This window comes from Rhamphochromis longiceps, linkage group LG15, assembly GCF_057381845.1.
Source record: "Rhamphochromis longiceps isolate RC_006_pf linkage group LG15, R_longiceps_female_GT1.1, whole genome shotgun sequence".
Lineage (NCBI taxonomy): Eukaryota > Metazoa > Chordata > Actinopteri > Cichliformes > Cichlidae > Rhamphochromis > Rhamphochromis longiceps.
In genome coordinates this window covers 14718072-14735969 of record NC_140571.1, presented here as the reverse complement: position 1 = coordinate 14735969, position 17898 = coordinate 14718072, and the positions used below count along the sequence as shown (strand labels likewise).

The following is a 17898-nucleotide window of genomic DNA, read 5'->3' as shown; positions in this document are numbered from 1 at the left end:
CCATAGTTTTTCACGGTGTTTGCTGGTGAAAAGAAGATTAAAATACTGGCTGAACATCAGTTGGAGCATGGCCCTTTATTCTACTTCGAACATGAAAAACCTTCAGGAGCAGTTACAGTGAAAAACGTGGCCTGTTATGGAGCAAGCAGCCAGAGCCCTGCACGCCATTCTTCCAAGACGGCAGCCCACGTGGAAGAGTAGACTGTGAGTTCTTACATCAGCGAAACGTTTGAACTGCATAAAGAGATCTAAGAAAAGGCCAAAAAGAAAATTGTATGGTGTAGATATTGTACATTTGTTCATTTATTGAAAGTTTATTACTGTGCTGTTTGATATTTAAGGTAGTGTACTCTGGGTAAGTTTCCTTTTATTGTTCTAAGTTGTTGGTTCAAAACATTGTAATGGAGCAGAGTACACAAGAAACTCATATCCTTGAGCAAATACTTATAGCCTTAGAAGATGAAAAGGCACAGTTAGAAAAGAAATTAGAAACTGAACTTGAAGATGCAGAAAGAGAAGAAGTTGAAGCACGCATAGGAGAAATTTATGGAGACCTTGAAATACACAAAATAGGGCTGCCTCAGCCATCATCTAAACCTGACGCAGAGGTGAGACGGACAGACCGTCAAAGGCAACTAACAGAAAAAATGCGTGAGTTTAAACAGACAGAGATAACAAGCAAAGAAAGAAAGTTTATGTCAACATATTTAAACTTTAAGGCAGAAATTCAGCTCACTAGGTCCAAACTTAAAGAAGAATGTTCTAAAGCAGAATTAGCTGAAATGATCAAGTCAGTAGAAAAATGTGAGTTAGACCTACAGCAAGATTATGTGGCTTTACGTGCACTGACTACACCATCTCAAGATATGAGAAGAAAGATGGATAGCTGTACTTCAGTTTCTGCTGAGATGATGATACTTCTGAAAAGGCGTTACTGAGATGTTGACAAAGAGTTTGATGCAGGAGCTATAAAAGAATCACTCCTTCAGTTACTCCAAAGAGAAGGTGCAGAATCAATTTATGGCTCAACTGTGTCTAGAGCTGGAAGAAATAGCCAGCACAGCCATAGTCAGCAAGGAAGTCATGTATCTGCAAGGAAAGCAGAGGCAGCAGCACGACTGGCATCAAAGCAAGCTGAAATAAACAGAGAAATGGAAATATCTGCCCGGAGAAAGGAGATATTAGCTCAACAAGAGCAATTGAAAATGTTGGAAAATCAAAGAGATCTTGAGGTCATTCAGGCAGAATACAATGTATATGCTGAAGAGGAATCAAAAATGAATGCTGAAATAAGAAATTGTGAAGTAAGGAGTACTTTGTCTTTCAGCCAGCTTCCTAAACCACTTAGCAGTCCCCCATGCACCCAAGTTCCTCAGAGCACTGCACCTCCTCACTCTGAAGGTAAATTCATCCTGACCTCACAAAGTGTTCACGCCCCTCACTATGATACTCAAGTGGTGCCAAAAGAAAGTGAGCTCTCTCTGGTGCAGGCATTAAAAGAGTCCTTAGTAATGTCTAGACTCCCAGTGCCAGAGCCGTTTACATTTACAGGAGACCCACTTAAATTTGTTGAGTGGAGCACTTGCTTTAAGGCGCTTATCGAGACTAGCTGCACAGATTCAGCCCATAAGCTGTTCTACTTGAAGAAGTACATTGGTGGAGAAGCTCTCTGTGTTTTAGAAGGGACATTTTATCGAAGTGACGAGGAAGCTTACAAACAAGCTTGGGATGCTCTGAACAAACGCTATGGACACCCATTTGTAGTTCAAAGAGCCTTTAGGGGAAAACTAAGCAGTTGGCCAAAGATTGGTCCAAAGGAGTCACTTAAATTGAGAGAGTTTAGTGATTTCCTCATTTCTTGTAAGAATGCTATGCCTCACGTCCAAGGTCTCAAGGTTTTAGATGATTGTGAAGAAAATCAAAAAATATTGCTGAAACTTCCTGACTGGGCCACAACCCGCTGGAATCGTTATGTCACAAAATTACTGGATGAAGAAAAGGCATATCCAGGGTTTGCAGAATTTGCGGACTTTGTGGCTGAAGAGGCGCGTATAGCATGTAATCCTGTTTCTTCTCTGTTTGCCTTAAAAAACACATTTGAAAAACCTGAGAAAGAACAAAAACGTCTGAAGGCCAGTGTCCTGGTGACATCAGCAAATGGGTCTAAAGATGTGAAGAACACAACTCCAGTTCAGAGCCAAAGAAAATCAAAACCCAACCCTTCCTCAACTCAGAACAAACGGAAACTTGAATGTATCTGCTGCAAGCAAAATCATTTTATCTATAAATGTGCAAAGTTTACAGCAATGCCGCTTGAAGAAAAGAAACAGTTTATTAGGGACAACAATATGTGCTTTGCTTGTCTGCGAGTCGGCCACATTTCCAAAAACTGTCGACAGAGAGCAACATGTAATGTCTGCAGACGAAGCCACCCTTCTCCTCTCCATGAAGATCCTCCACTGGGAGATGAACCTGAACCACCATCAGAAGAGGAGAATGCAGCCACCGTATCGTGCAGTGTGAGAGTGGGCAACAATGATTGCACTTCAATGATTGTTCCAGTGTGGCTTTCTTCATCAGCGAAGAATCAAGAGACATTGGTTTATGCTCTGCTAGACACCCAAAGCAGCAACACATTTATTGACCAAGATATTTGTGAAAAGATACAGGCAAGCAGGGAACCAGTGAAGCTAAAGCTGACAACAATGACTGACAGGTGTTCGATTGTACCTAGTCAAAGAGTGGATGGACTGAGGGTAAGAGGGTACAACTCAGAAAAGTACATTGACTTGCCACCAACCTACACTCAAGAGTACATTCCATTGGAGAAACACACTATTCCAACTCGAGAGACAGCAAAGAAGTGGCCCCATCTACTTAGCATTGCAAATGAAATGCCAGATCTCTTGGACTGTCCTATAGCTCTTCTCATCGGTTACGACTGTGCAAGAGCGCTAAAGCCAAGGGAAGTCATACCAGGAAAGGATTATGATCCCTATGCAATAAAAACAGACTTAGGGTGGAGTATCGTGGGAGCCATTAAGCCATGGAAAAGTTCAATGGGAGCAGCAGGGATCTGTCATCGTGTCACAGTAAAGGACGCCTGCTTCTGTGATTAAAGCACTTGAAAATGACTTTCTGGACACAAACCATAAAGAAGGGAGTGTATCTCAAGAGGACATTCAGTTTCTAGAGATGCTGAATGAGAACATTCACTACAATGAGGAAGGCCATTTAGAAATGCCTCTGCCTTTTAGAGAACGCCCACAGCTTCCAAATAACAAGCAGCTTGCAATGTTTCGCTTGAAACGTTTAAAAGGAAAAATGGATAAGAACCCAAAGTACAAGGAAGACTACATCAAGTTCATGAATAGTGTCTTTAAAGATGGTGATGCAGAGGAAGCAGATGGCACATCAGGTAGTAACACATGGTACATTCCGCACCATGGCGTGTATCATCCCAGGAAGCCAGAGAAAATTCGAGTTGTTTTCGATTGCTCTGCTAAACACGAAGGCATCTCTTTAAATGACCACCTACTCACAGGCCCAGACTTGATTAATGCTCTGGCAGGGGTTTTGTGCAGATTTCGAGAGCATCAAATAGCAATTATGTGTGATGTGGAAAAAATGTTTCATCGCTTCCATGTCAACCCAGAGGATCGAGACTTCTTAAGGTTTCTGTGGTGGAAGGACGGGAATACAGATACTGAGCCTAAGGAGTATCGCATGCGAGTGCACATTTTTGGAGCGGCATCATCACCGGGATGTGCTAACTATGGCATGAAGTATCTCGCCAGGGAACAAAAAAAGGACTACCCGCTGGCAGCCAGATTCATTCACAAAAACTTTTATGTGGATGACGGGCTAATCAGCATTGATTCAGTCAGGGAAGCCAAGCAGCTGGTCTGTGAAGCACAAGAGGTCTGTGCAAAAGGGAAACTGCGCTTGCACAAATTTGCATGCAACAACAAGGAGGTCATGAGCATTATCCCAGAAACAGAACGAGCCAGCAAGACCAAAGATGTAAACCTGAACTACTCTGTAATTCAAATGCAAAGTGTGCTGGGAGTAAAGTGGAACATAGAGGCTGACGTGTTCTCATTCAGTGTAGCCCTCAAAGAAAGGCCAGCCACACGCCGAGGAATTCTAGCAACAGTTGCTAGTGTGTATGACCCGTTAGGTTTTCTCTCACCCTACATTTTGACAGGAAAACAAGTACTCCAGGAAATGTGCAAACGCGGAGTGGGATGGGATGATCCTATTCCTCCGGCACTAGAGACCAAATGGAAAGCATGGCTCGGTGACTTGGAGAATCTAAAAAGGATTGAAATACCAAGATGCCTTGTTCCTGAGAACTTTGGCAAGGTCAAAAAAATTGAGCTGCATCATTTTTCGGATGCCAGCAGCAGTGGCTATGGACAATGTTCATACATCAGGATTGTTGCTGATAAGAACGTGCATTGTGCACTGGTCATGGGTAAAGCCAGAGTGGCAACCACAAGAATAATCACTATCCCACGCCTTGAGCTCACTGCAGCTGCAGTTTCTGCAGCTGTAAGTAACTTCCTCAGGTCAGAGCTCGAGCGGAAAATTGACGAGGAGTTTTTCTGGACAGATTCTAAAGTGACGCTTGGATACATAAAAAATGATGCTCGTCGCTTTCATGTCTTTGTGGCAAATCGAGTTCAGAAAATAAGAGACTCTACTGATCCGAAGCAATGGTTTTACATTGAATCTGATCAAAATCCAGCTGATCACGTGTCTAGGGGCCTCAAGGTGGCAGATCTGCTAAGCTCGAATTGGCTCACTGGACCTAAATTCCTATGGGAAAGGGAAATTGTCACAAACCAACATTCCCCTAATCTTCTTGTTGGGGACCCAGAAGTAAAGGTCCTGAAGACAAATGCCCTTGAAGAAAACAGCTTTCTTGAGAGGTTCTCAAGATTTTCCAATTGGGATACAGCTCTTAACGTTGTGGCAAGAATTAAAAGACTTGCAAGGAGAGATAACTCAGGACCCATTAGTGTAAAAGAAAGACAAATGGCCGCTTTTGTACTCCTCCAGGCAGCACAGAGGGAAGTCTTTAAAGAAGAGCTCAAATGGTTCAGTCAAAACTCAGCTGGACTACCAAAAACTCATAAAATGTATCAACTTGATCCTATTTTGGCAGACAACTTGCTTAGGGTTGGAGGAAGGTTGAGAAAGTCCTCAGCATCATTTGCATTGAATCATCCAGTAATCCTTCCAAAGGAAGGCATTGTCACACAACTTGTTCTTGACCACTGTCACAAGAAAACGCAACACCAAGGCCGAGGCCAAACTCTGAACAAACTCAGGGAAAGTGGCTATTGGATCATAGGTGGCAGTAAGGTAGTGGCCAAATACATTAAAGGGTGTGTCAATTGTAGAAAAGTGCGTGGGCCAGCTGAAGAACAACGCATGGCTGACTTGCCATTTGACAGAGTGGATCCTTCGCCCCCATTCACCTACACTGGAGTTGATGTTTTCGGTCCCTTCTACACGAAACAAGGTCGAAAGGAATGGAAGAGGTATGGCCTATTGTTTACGTGTTTAAGCTCGAGAGCCGCGTACATTGAGATGTTGGAGGATCTCTCCACTGACGCATTTATAAACGCTTTAAGATGCTTCATAGCAATCAGAGGCACAGTCAGACAGATTCGTTCTGACCAAGGGACAAATTTTGTCGGAGCTAAGAACGAGTTCAAGAAGGGTCTGTTGGAATTAGACAAGGAGATGATTTCTACTTATCTAGCTAAAAACCAGTGTGACTTTCAAATGAATGTTCCTGAAGCTAGTCACAGAGGAGGCATTTGGGAACGACAGATCCGCACTGTTAGGAATGTCATGAGTTCTGTCCTAGCCCAAGCCACAGGGAGGTTGGATGACACCTCATTGAGAACTTTCTTCTATGAGGCCATGTCAATTTTGAACCATCGTCCACTCACTACTGATACAATCAACGACCCCAACAGTGCTGAGCCTTTGACGCCTAATCATTTGCTCACAATGAAAGAGTCTGTGCCACTTCCGCCTCCTGGTAGATTTGTAAGAGAAGATTTGTACGCCAGGAAGAGGTGGCGGAGGGTGCAATATTTAACAGAGTTGTTCTGGAGCAGGTGGCGCAAGGAATACCTAACCAGCATTAGTTTAAGACAACGATGGCATACTCCTAAACAAAATGTACAGGTTGGAGATGTAGTGATTTTAAAGGAGGACAATATTCCAAGAAATGAGTGGAAATTGGCAAGGGTGGTTGAAGCCAATGAAGATGATGATGGTTTAGTGCGGAAGGTTAAGATCCAAATAGGGCAAAAGGATCTGGGAAAGAAAGGTGAACGTTTGAAACAAGTCTCTTTTCTTGAGAGACCAGTTCAGAAACTAGTGGTACTAGTTAAAGGGTCTAAACTACAGTGAAGTAGTACAAGGGTTAAGAACACAAACATAATATGTGATCTATAAGTTTATTTAAGAAGTGTTTTTTTTTTTGTAACATAAGTTGATGTTTGATTGTCAATTTATTAAAAATTACAGGATTTAATTTTGTTTAACACTTGTAAATAGAAATCCTTTGTAATTTTGGTGGCAGTGTAGCTGTCGCATTGAAATGTAATTATTATGTGATTGCAATGTTGAAAAATTTGGTGTTTAATCTGGATTCATGTTGTGTTGTCGCCACCTACTGGTGGGCCTGAGTGTGGCGCTTTGTGGTGCGCATGCTTTGGGGTGAGGCTCAATTAAGAGCACGTGTCACCAGAGACTGAAGGCTCGAGCCACAAAGAGAATGCTGGCCTGTGTAAAGGGTGGAAATATAGAAAATATGGACTACAATTGCTCATGAATGTTCAGTAGAAAGGCGCACACGGTATGTTGGTGCATTTACTTTGTGTGTATGTTTTATTTGAGTTGTAATTTTTGTTCTGCTGATGTAATATCCGTGTTTTTCATTGATCATTTCACCATAGTTTTTCACGGTGTTTGCTGGTGAAAAGAAGATTAAAATACTGGCTGAACATCAGTTGGAGCATGGCCCTTTATTCTACTTCGAACATGAAAAACCTTCAGGAGCAGTTACAACATTCATGCCCATGATGAGTGTATGTAAACCTCTGACAACAACTCTTTATTTCAACACAATAAATACTCACAAAGCTAATCACCATTTCTCACTGTGCCACTTTTCAAGGCCATAATCAGACAAAGAAATTAGAACAGTTTTGTTCTACTACAAAACATTAAATAAATAAAGACTATATTCTTGCCTTTAATGGTTTCTATAGACGAACGATGAAAAAAAACAACTTTTCCCAGAAAACTTTTGTTTTGCTAGACAAAGAACATGAAGGTTTTGTGATTCAGAAAAATGTTTTTCTTGCTCTCCTTTCACAGCTGTGGCTGTTAACCTGTGGTTTTTGTGGTTGATTGTCGGGCCAATCCCTTTAACTTGAAATCATGCTTGCCAGTGTACTGTGGAGGAGAAAATGTTTTTTCAGCACATAATAAATGTCATTTCTCTGGCAGAGAGAACCACTCACTGTAAAAAGTCCCCCAGCTCAGGTGCTATTTTGATAGAGCTGATGGTATCTCACAGCAGACAGACTAAACATCAGGACATCACGAATGCCTGAAAGTGTCTCGAGATAATTTGAAGATATCATTTCTAATCTGGCCACGTAACCTCACACACTTACTTCCTGCTTTATATTTGAAAAAAAAGATAGACAAACACAAACTAGTCCATAATAGTGAAGTGGAAGAAAAATGATGCTTGGTGTTCAAAAAGTTTTACGAATAACAGGGCTCTCATCCCCTAGCCCTAATTACTGGCGATGTAACACTAACTGAATTCTGTTGGGCTGTTTCTACCACCTTCGCACATCTACAGACTGCAGACTCTGACTTTTTTGCACAATAGCTCCAGTGCAGTCAAATTAGATGCAGGGTGTCTGTGAACAGCAGTTTTCAAGTCTTGCCACAGGTGCTCAACAGGATTTAAGTCGGGCTGTATGTTTAAGGTCAAACCTCCTCCCCATTCTCAAGTCTTTTGCAGCCTTTAATAGGTTTTCTTCCAGGTTTGCCCCGTGTTTACATCCATCCATCTTTCCATCAGCTCTGAGCAGCTTCCCTTTCCCTGCAGGAGAAAAGTGTGCCCACAGCATGATGCTGCCACCACCATGTTTTACAGCTGGGATTGTGTTTTCAAATCAATGTACAGTTTTGCATAAAGGCCCAAAGATTCAATTTTGGTCTCATCTGACCAGGGCACCTTTGCTGTGTCCCCTTCATGGCTTGTGGCAGACTTCTTATGGCTTTCTTTCAACAATGGCCTCTGTCTTGACGCTCTTCTATAACAGCCAGATTTGGGGAGTCCAGATTTTCCCACCTGTCAATCTCTGCAGCTCCTCTAGAGTTAACGTGGGCCTCTTGGCTGCTTCTCTGATTAAAGCTCTTTGATTGGCCTGCCAGTTTACTGTAGGTGGCCTGCCATATCTTAGTGTTAAAAGCTTGAGATATGGTTTTGCACTTTTTTCCTACGTACTGTATGCTAACAGCCCCGTTCACCCAGTTTATTTTTTCATTTTGCCCTCACTCAGCACTGAAATCTCAAACCTTCCTACTATGGGTCACAGACAGAAATCTCTTTATTACACCTGTCCTGCAAGAAAACACAAGCTCCAGAAACTCCAGAATTAATTTATCAGCAGGGAAACATTCACACAAACAAACAAACAGGACCTTTGCCTTTCTGTAAAGATTTTGAGCTGGCCACGATCCTGGAGGACTCTGTTTAGTCCTGTTTGGAAAAGTTTCCATGCAGTTATCAAAAGCTCAGCATGTGGCCAATTCAGAGGAGGCCTCTGTTTTCATGACTGGTTTGATCTTTCCTGTCTGCTGGCAGTGATGGGCTTGTTCTAAGAATGTACTAATTTAGTCCATTTAAAAAGTTTTACAGTTTATTGTTTTTTTTTAAATGGTATAAATTGTGAATACATGTGTAAGAGTATCACATTCGAATCAAATTAAAAGTAATACATGATTGATGATGTGTTTAAATATACTAGTGTGCAAAAATGATTAAACACAGAAACAGAATGTACCAAAAAGAAACAAAAACAGTAGATTGGAGCAAAGACGGGACTATATATGAGCACACTGAGGTGAAATTAAACCAAAACAACACACAGAAAAATAACCATCCATCCATTTTCTTAAATGCTTCAATTGAGGGTCACAGGTGGGCTGGATTCGTACACCCTGGACAGGTCGTCAGTCGTCAGAGATGATAACATTCATACTTAAGGCCACTTTAGAATCACCAATTAACCAAACAAGCCTGCATTTGAAGTACCTGGAGAGAGCCGCGCAGTGGATTCGAACCCACGACCTTGTTGGTGTGAGTCAACAGTGCTAACCACTGCAACAAAGAGCAAATGATTAACACGGAGGTGCGACGACATTTAAACGAAGGCAGAGAGAGAAACATGAAAGCCAACAAATATAAGCAAGTGCATTGCAAAAAGCTATGATAGCTAAGCATTCAAAGCATTTTCTGGTGAGTGTTTGGCGTCATTGTAATATTCCAGATGAAGACCAGCGAGATGCAATTAAGCTCTCCTGCTGATTTGGATGATGAGGGAAACACTGAGCTGCTTTGTGGCTCATCAATGCGGCCTATTGTCAAGAGAGGTTACATCATCGCCAGCACATAAACAAAGACCGGCTACACATCTCACTGCTCATCTTCAAAGAGCTTTGATAGAAACACAGAGTCCAGGATTTTGGTGCTTTGGTACACTAAGACAGAAATGTCGCCCTCTTGGTCACGTTCAGTCCGTTTGTTTTTTCTGTGCATGTGTGTGTAAAGCGCCTTGAGGTGACTTTTGTTGTGATTTGGCGCTATATAAATAAAATTGAATTGAATTGTTTGTGCATGCATGTAACTTCACACACACAAAATCTGTGGGAAACTGTTTGGCGGTCTGCACAAGCATCAAGCGTCAAAGCCTCTGCAAAAAGCTTGATTAGCATACCTGCAAGCTGATCGTGCATGACTTTGATAATTATCTTTTTTTTTTTTTATAGAAGCAGTAACTGTTTTTAGACCATTCTGTGAGACGGGAACTATATAGGGAACAAACTGTAAACAGCAAACAGTTGCTCATTTACACTGGAAGGTCAATGTGTATCCTCTCATAGCTCAGCTTTTGCGCTACAGGAAATAATACATCTGCTGTGCTTCACTATGCTGTGAAATTTCAGTTGTTTAGAGACACATTTACACAAAAATCAAGGCACCACAAGTCATTTGAGGAAGTGCCTCTATAAGCTTTCTAAACCCCAGGAGCTCTAGACAAATCGTTTAGCCACTGATCACCATTTCAGAAGCTATTAAGTTATTAGACAAGCATTAAGACACGAGACGAAGCCTCGCATTTCTGCTCTGTGAGGAAACTTTATTGCTTTGGTTCATGCAGCTGTTGAACCCTCAGACAGCTGCATGGTCTGAATAAAAATGCGAGAATCCTGAGAGATTTTGAAAATAATTACAATGAGAATAGACCGGTGTTGGAGCCTTTTTCTCAGTTAAGATGGATCTGGTCTTGTATTAATGTTTCTCATTAATTTCCAGACACTTCAGCTACACTTAAATGTGAATGAATAAGCATGATAATGAGATAATAAAATGTCAAGGAAGGGTGCGTTTATTTTAAATATGCGACACGAATGGCGTCACTGAAGATCAGAGTTCCCATGTTTAGTATTTAGTTTGCGCTCTTTGGGCTTTAGGTAGGGCTTCTGTGAGGATCAGACTCGGCCTTTGAACCAGTAAATAATCATGTCTGGTTGGAGTTTTTCCATCTCATAACTTCCTAATATTTCTTTGTTGAACTGTTCTTTTGCTAAAGTCATCCCAGCCGTCTTATTCTTTGAGGTTATGGATTTTTCGCTCCTTCACACCAGTTCTTTTTAAAATAGTTGTCAAGGATTTGTGTTGTTCATCTTTAAAGTAAACTTCTCACATGCTCTATTCACAGTTTTGTGGTCCAGTCTTTGTCAACCGATTTGAACAACAATTTTGATTTTTGTACTTCCGATCAATTATTCTGTTGTACTGCAGACGCACAGAGTCAGTCCCTTTTAAATTATTAATGGCACCCAATAATGATTAGTTTTTATAATCAAGGCTTTGTTGTTGTTGTCGTCATTCAGACGTATTATTACATTTCCACACTGATGAAGTGATTTATTTATTTCAGAAGAAAATATTTAACTAAATAAAAAACAATTTAACTGGGTTTCCCCAGTTGTGATGAAATTTCGTGGCACAGTCTGGGCTGACAAATCATCACCGCTTTCCCCAGAAGTTAGCTGTTAGTGTGGCAACATAGGGATTAAAACACTGATGATGAATCATTTATATTAAGACATGCCTAAAAAACCCACAACAATGGCCACTATGCCAAGAAACAATATTTCATAATGAAAAAGAAAAAAACAAAACAAAACAGGTTTTGAGTTGTTTTATAAGTTTATTAAAAATGAAACACTGAAATGTCCAAATTACATAAATGTTCAAAGACTGCAAGTCTCGTTTTAAAAAAATGAAATTCCAGTGTCAAGCTGAATTCCAGTTCGTCTGACGCCTGTGAACAGTCCTCACATGCTTTCTCTCTGAGTCGAAGTATTTGGACACACACTGGTCGAAATACGTTCTCACAGTCTCACGCATAAGTTACAAAATCAGCAAATGCAGTACAGAGCCTGCAAACGTATCACATGCAGGCAAGTTATTGTTTGAAAAAGAGGACAGCGACAAAGATACATTCACTGATTGTGTGTGAGTGTGTGTTCAAAACGTAGTCGTGCAGAACGGGCAGACTGGTCGCAGCTTTTCTCAAGAGCTGCTCATCCAAACAACACGAGTCAAGAAACGAGACAAAATAGCAAAAAAAAAAAAATATCTGTACAGTTTTGATGTGGTTTTTACCTCTTCAGCTTTCTTTACGATCAGTTAAGACCACATAGATGATGACATTTGGTAAAAGTTTCTTACTGTAAAACTTCCCCAACACACACAGAGTGGTGCAGGCTGCGGCCACTGCAGGGGAAACACTGGCAACACAGAATTAGCCCAAATATGTGAACTGCTCATCTCAGTGAACTCAAATGCAACACTACGTGGTACCCTGGCCCACGTGGGTTAGACTAATGGTTGTTGGGATACATGATGAAGTCAGCAATTTCTCAAACATTAGTGAAATGACTCCTAATTAATTTGTTTATATAGAGATAGGCATGGAGGCCCTGGCAGGTTTATTATTGGAGATGGTGGAGGCTTTCTTCGATGTGGAGCCCCAGCAGGTGTACACCAGCCTGTCGTGGTTGTTGCTGCTCTGCAGTACTTTGCGTTTATGTTTGCTTTGAGTTCCACCCTGAGACGAGCCCAATTTATTCTTTTGGCTGGATCCTTGTTCCTGGAGCTGAATATGGATGGGGTTTGGGGCCTGATGGGCTGTGGTAACGTGGACCCCAACTCGGTTTCCTCCCAGCTTGTGGTAGGTTGAGAGAAGCAGCCGGTGGAGCTCCCGCTGGAAAGTCTTGTTGAAGTAGAAGTAGATGAATGGGTTGTAGATGTGGGAGCTTTTGGCGAAGAGGGCGGGAAACACGAAACCCTCCGGAGCCATGTACCGGTGCTCCTTGTGGAAAATGAAAAGGAAGGACACGACAGCGTAGGGAGCCCAGGCAATTACAAAACCCAAACTGATGCAGAAAAACATCTGGAAGGGGAAGCGACAGAGTAAAGAGGGTAAGTTAGTACACTGGAAACTAATCAGAGACCTGATGAATCATCTCTGACACACAAATAACTTGTTTCCTATGAAACGATCCATTTTCAAACAAAGCAAAGATCATGTGGTGCAGCAGACTGAATATTTCATGTCTACACTTTCCTAGTAACGGATCTCGTACGGTCATGTGAATATTGACGTGTTCAGGAAAAAATTATGGCACTAATTCTATTTTTAAAGCGACACGAGTTTCTTTTAAATATAACGATATTTTTGTTATTTTTACCTTCACTTTATCTTTTCCATCTCGTGTGGTTGGAATGAACCCATTTCCGTTCCCTTAAATATTAATAGAAAAAACATAGCAGAGGCAACTCCTCCCTACAACCTCTTGGTCATCTGGGCCTCACACTGTGTTCTGGGCCTCGTGGGCTCTCTCCTGGTACTCTGGATTTCTTGAATTGTTTTTCAAGGTCAGCTTTGACCTCGGGTGCTAATAGTGAAGGTCAAGGTCAAATGCTTAACCAACCTAGGTACTCGTATCCCCCAAGGTTTAGATTGTTGTAAAATACGAAGACAATCGATAAAAAATTGTGAGTAATATAAAGTTGGTTTGTTGTGACCTCGACGGGATTTTCAGCAAATTTAAATCAGCTTGAGCTGTTATTGGTATCTACCATCACAAAGAAATGTGAAATCCTGTGGACAGTAGAGTGCTAACAAACACAAATAGACAAACGGAACTGATTACATCCTCCCTTCCATTCAGAGGAAGAATACATCGATTGATGTGGCTGAAATGTATCTGTGATAAACTGCAGGACAGTCAAACATTCAAAATCAAAGGTTCTACAGACAAAAGACAAGTCAAGTATAAAGTGTGACTCAACTTGGAGAGACAAGAGGCTCAAATGTTTAGTTCTGAGATAACGCTGGAGGCTCTTCTTCCAGCTTCAAAGTCTCTAACAGATACATGTCATTATCAGCTTTGTTCAAAACCCTGTTACATACCAAGATATGCTGTTGCCTTAAAACTCCAAGAAGATCTAAGTTTAGATCCGATCTCCAACCACAATAAAAATGCACAGAGGGCTAAATGAAAGCAATGAGTAATGACTGATGAGTAAAAGATGTGAATGCCTGTACGACCTTCACAATGCATTAGTACTGTGATACCTCTATAACTGATAAAGTCTGATCTAATGCCACGAGGTCAAAGTGAGAATTTTACAGAAAAGGTTCGAAATGATAAAAGCTCCAAAACTTAAAGAAAGATGCTTCATTGCTTTCTTTATTACCTCCTTTAAGATACACTGGACCATCCCATATGAAAGGAAAGGAGATATAACTGGCAACTAGCATGTAAATACTAATTATTAGCCTGTTTTTCATTTAATGCCATACCCTGCTGTTGTAATATTCATGGTTCACACCCAGCCTGGTTTTGCTGCAGGCCTCTTCCTGTCAGGAGGGACTTCTTCCTTCCCACTGTCACCAGCTGCTAATATATTGCAGGGTTTTTACTTTGCAAGATAAAGCATATTGAGATAACTCTATAAAGACAGTTTATTTAACTCTAATTCTTATAAAGTTTTTGCCTTGTGTGCCGAACATAGTTTTACATGTAAATGGAAAAAAAAATCTCTCTAATTTCTCTGGATCATCTGCCTCCATCTCCATCCTGCCTCTAGCATCCTCCTCTGTTACACCTCTGCACATCCTGCATCACTACATTCTTGAATCTTCTCTGTGGTGTTTCTCTTTTCCTCCTGCGTGCCACCTCCTTATTCAATATCCTTTGCTGCATGGTCACTTAATCATTTCCCCAGTGTGAATAGACAACATGAGCTGAGCTCAATATGAAAAGCATCTGGTTTCACTTTATAGGCTAGTATATATTAATTTTTCTTTAAAATTACAGGTGTGGTATTTGAGTGATGTTTTTCACGGGATATTCGGGTTGTTCTCTTTCATATGACCTGACTAGTTTGGTGTAGTTATCTGATGATGAGGTCAAGGATCAGTTATCAGGAAGAGACACGGGTGGTCATTTTTGGCACTATTCGACCACTGATGGAGAATTTCCTGTTGGTGTGCACCCAGCAGCAAATTCGAGCGCTGCCTGGACTGGATTCTCTCAACATTCTCAGTTCATGTGTGTTTGTCAAGTCTGCAGATATAATGTAAAGACTGAAGCTCACCATGGAGAGCCGCTTCTCAGCGCGGCGCAGGTTGTTGCGGATGCCCCTAGCAGACAGCAAGTAGGAGAAGCGGGACACCTTGTAGAGGATCCTGCACTGCGACACCACAATGAGGAGGACGGGAACCAGCGTGAAGCAGGCAAAGGAGCAGATGACATAGAAGGCATCCTTGGCGGAGGTGTGATAACCCTGCCAGGCGATTGTGCAGGACAGTCCGTAAGGCTCGGGGACGTACTCGCCCCAGCCGAACAGAGGGAAGCTGGACCACACTGTAGCAACCAGCCAGATAGCACAGCACAAGAGGCGGATGTTGGTTCCTTTCAGCCACACAGCTACAGCAAGAAGGCAAAAAAAAGGATAGAGACTGCAAGATTGGGGGCATTTGGGACATGAGTTACATGAAACTACTACTCTTAGCATCAAATTCTTATTAACTAACAACAACAGTCCTCACCGTAAGCCAAGCTGTAGCAGGTCTTTAGGTAGCGGATGATGCTGATGGCAGTGATGGTGAACATGCCGCACAAGCCGAAGGTGTAGCAGCCGAAGCCGTAGTAAACGCACGTGATGTTTTCTCCCAGCCAGGCGTGGTGGAAGGAGGACAGGATGGCGAGCGGGTAGAAGCAGATGCAGCTGAGGAAGTCGACAACAGCCAGGTTGACGCACAGCAGCTCCGAGCCCACCATCTTCTTCCTCCTGAGGTAACAGATCACCAGCACCAGCCCATTCCCCATTACAGAGAGCAGAGCTGCACCGGGAAGAAGGTCAGAAGGAAACTGCTGCATTCGTTTAGCATTTGGCCTCTTTGGAAGCAACACTATTTTTATAATTGCTATGACCAAAATGTTAGCAAACATTTAGAAAGTTTTTGAGACAAAGCAAAAAATGTTTACATATTTTATACCTTCAAAAGGGCATCGTTATTACTTTAAAGTGAGCGTATCCCATGGAAAATGTTCCCATCAGATATGCCAATGTCAGTTTTACTTAAATAGCACATTTAATTACAGATAATGTCAATGTTGTTTAATATAAAGATAAAAACATAGGCTCACAATGATGCCTCAAGGCAATTTAAAAAAGCAATATAAAAGTATACATAAAAATAAAATACAACACACTTAAACTCTTAATGCCGAGGGTATCATATTTGATAACTGAGGCTTTCTGACTACATCAGTGCGATTTGTTTTCCCCTGAAAAAACAAAATAAATTCCACAAAACTCACATAAGCAAATACATTTTGATTTTTTCAGCCAAGATTCCTGTTTTGATCACTGTGTTTCAAGGACAACAAATAGGAACAATTTTTTTTGTTCTTGACTTTTTGGAGCAGCAACAAATATTTCCCTCTTATTTTGCGATATCCAGCTGTTAATATGAGTGTTGCTCATTAGTTTGAGAATCACCTGATGTCGGCAGATGTTGTATACTTGTGTGGAAAATCTAAGAAAACCATCTTTAGCAGAATAACCTTCTTATGGGCACTTTGCACTATTTGCCCAGCAGTCTGACATGCTAGGAGTTCATTTTTAGGTCGTACATATCAAAGTGAGAGCCACCATGCAGAATAACTGGATTATTGACGTCTTAGAGGCAAACCGAGCACACATTTATATGAGTGACAACACAATACAGGTTAAATCCTTACTTATAGTTACTGCTATTGCAATGCACACCTTCAGCGCTCCTAGTCAAGTGTAACTAGTTTAATGAGCGACTGAGCCCTGCAGACAAATAAAAGTCAAATATAAGATCTGAGAAGTTCACTGAAAACGAACCAATGGAAAGAAAAAGAAAAAGAAATGATTAAAGTTTAAATACTTTATATTTAGTGGAAATTAAAGCACTTTTTATAACTTAAAGGCGTGAATTAAGCTTATCAAAAAAATAGTCAACAGCATTTTTGTTTTCCAGGTAAAGCAGAAATAGAGAGAACAGATAACTCAGCATACCGATGGAGAAGATGGCCAGTCCCACGCATATGTCAGCAGCTGGGGTCAGTTTGGAGGTGAAGGCGGAGGTGGTCCGGTTTCCATCAGAGGAGTTCAGAGGCATCGGTCGCTGCTGCTGGTGTTGCTGATGCTGCAGTGGCTGAAATCCAGTCCTGTTTGTCAAAGGGAGATGAGGCTGACTTTCTTTTATGCATGGGGTTCTGTCGCCATGGTAACTCAAGTGTGTGATGTCCGTCAAATACACTGAGGATGGGGATCCAGGAGCTCTATAGACAAGGACGTTATAAGGACTTTGGCTTAACTTGCAAATGCCACCACAATATCTCCAAGAGCCTGGGCTTTAACAGCCTAACTAGCTATTTTTCCATTTATTCTAAGGTATTATAGTTTAGTTTATTTTTAATCCTGCAATATTACGATTCCTTAACATTTTGTTGACTTCAACTTAAAACCACATCAGAGAGCCAGAAACTGCAGTTCCTCCAGCGGCCAGTTGAAGCTGGGTCTATAAGAGTCAGACTTCCACATTAAAAACAAAAAACTTAAGAGATTAGATGAACTTTTCACAGCGTGGTACAAAGACTGGTTTTCATTCTTTGTGGCTTATTTCTGCCCTCACAATAACTATAGAGAAGGTGGTGTTTTATAACTGAAGGTGGCATGGCTGCTTTCATTTCCACCTGTAGGTGGATCATCGCAAGCTGTGTTTATGCTGTGGTTCCTTTTGAAGCATTTTTAATGGGAGTTTTTTTTGACTAATATAGACCATCTGGGACATTTATGATTCTTTTTTGGTGAGTGAATATTAAGTGTTTTAGTAGTTTGGTGCATTAGTCACCCTCTCATCCAAATATGACACTTCTGGCCTCAAAAGACCAACATGTCACCATGCAGAGGTCAGAAACTGATAGGTGACGTCTAGAGATCTCAAA

At 41.4% G+C, this 17898-nt stretch overlaps 1 protein-coding gene across 1 annotated transcript; it reads right to left on the bottom strand.

Moving 5' to 3' along the window:
* Window positions 1-11547: 11547 nt before the first annotated feature.
* Window positions 11548-17087, bottom strand: opn8c (opsin 8, group member c). Its single transcript, XM_085382329.1, has 4 exons — window positions 16967-17087; window positions 15465-15758; window positions 15011-15342; window positions 11548-12797 (listed from the first exon to the last, which is right to left on the bottom strand). Exons 1-4 carry the CDS (start codon window positions 17067-17069, stop codon window positions 12300-12302), a joined length of 1227 nt encoding a protein of 408 aa, XP_085238455.1. The 5' UTR covers window positions 17070-17087; the 3' UTR covers window positions 11548-12299.
* Between the last annotated feature and the right edge of the window lie 811 nt (window positions 17088-17898).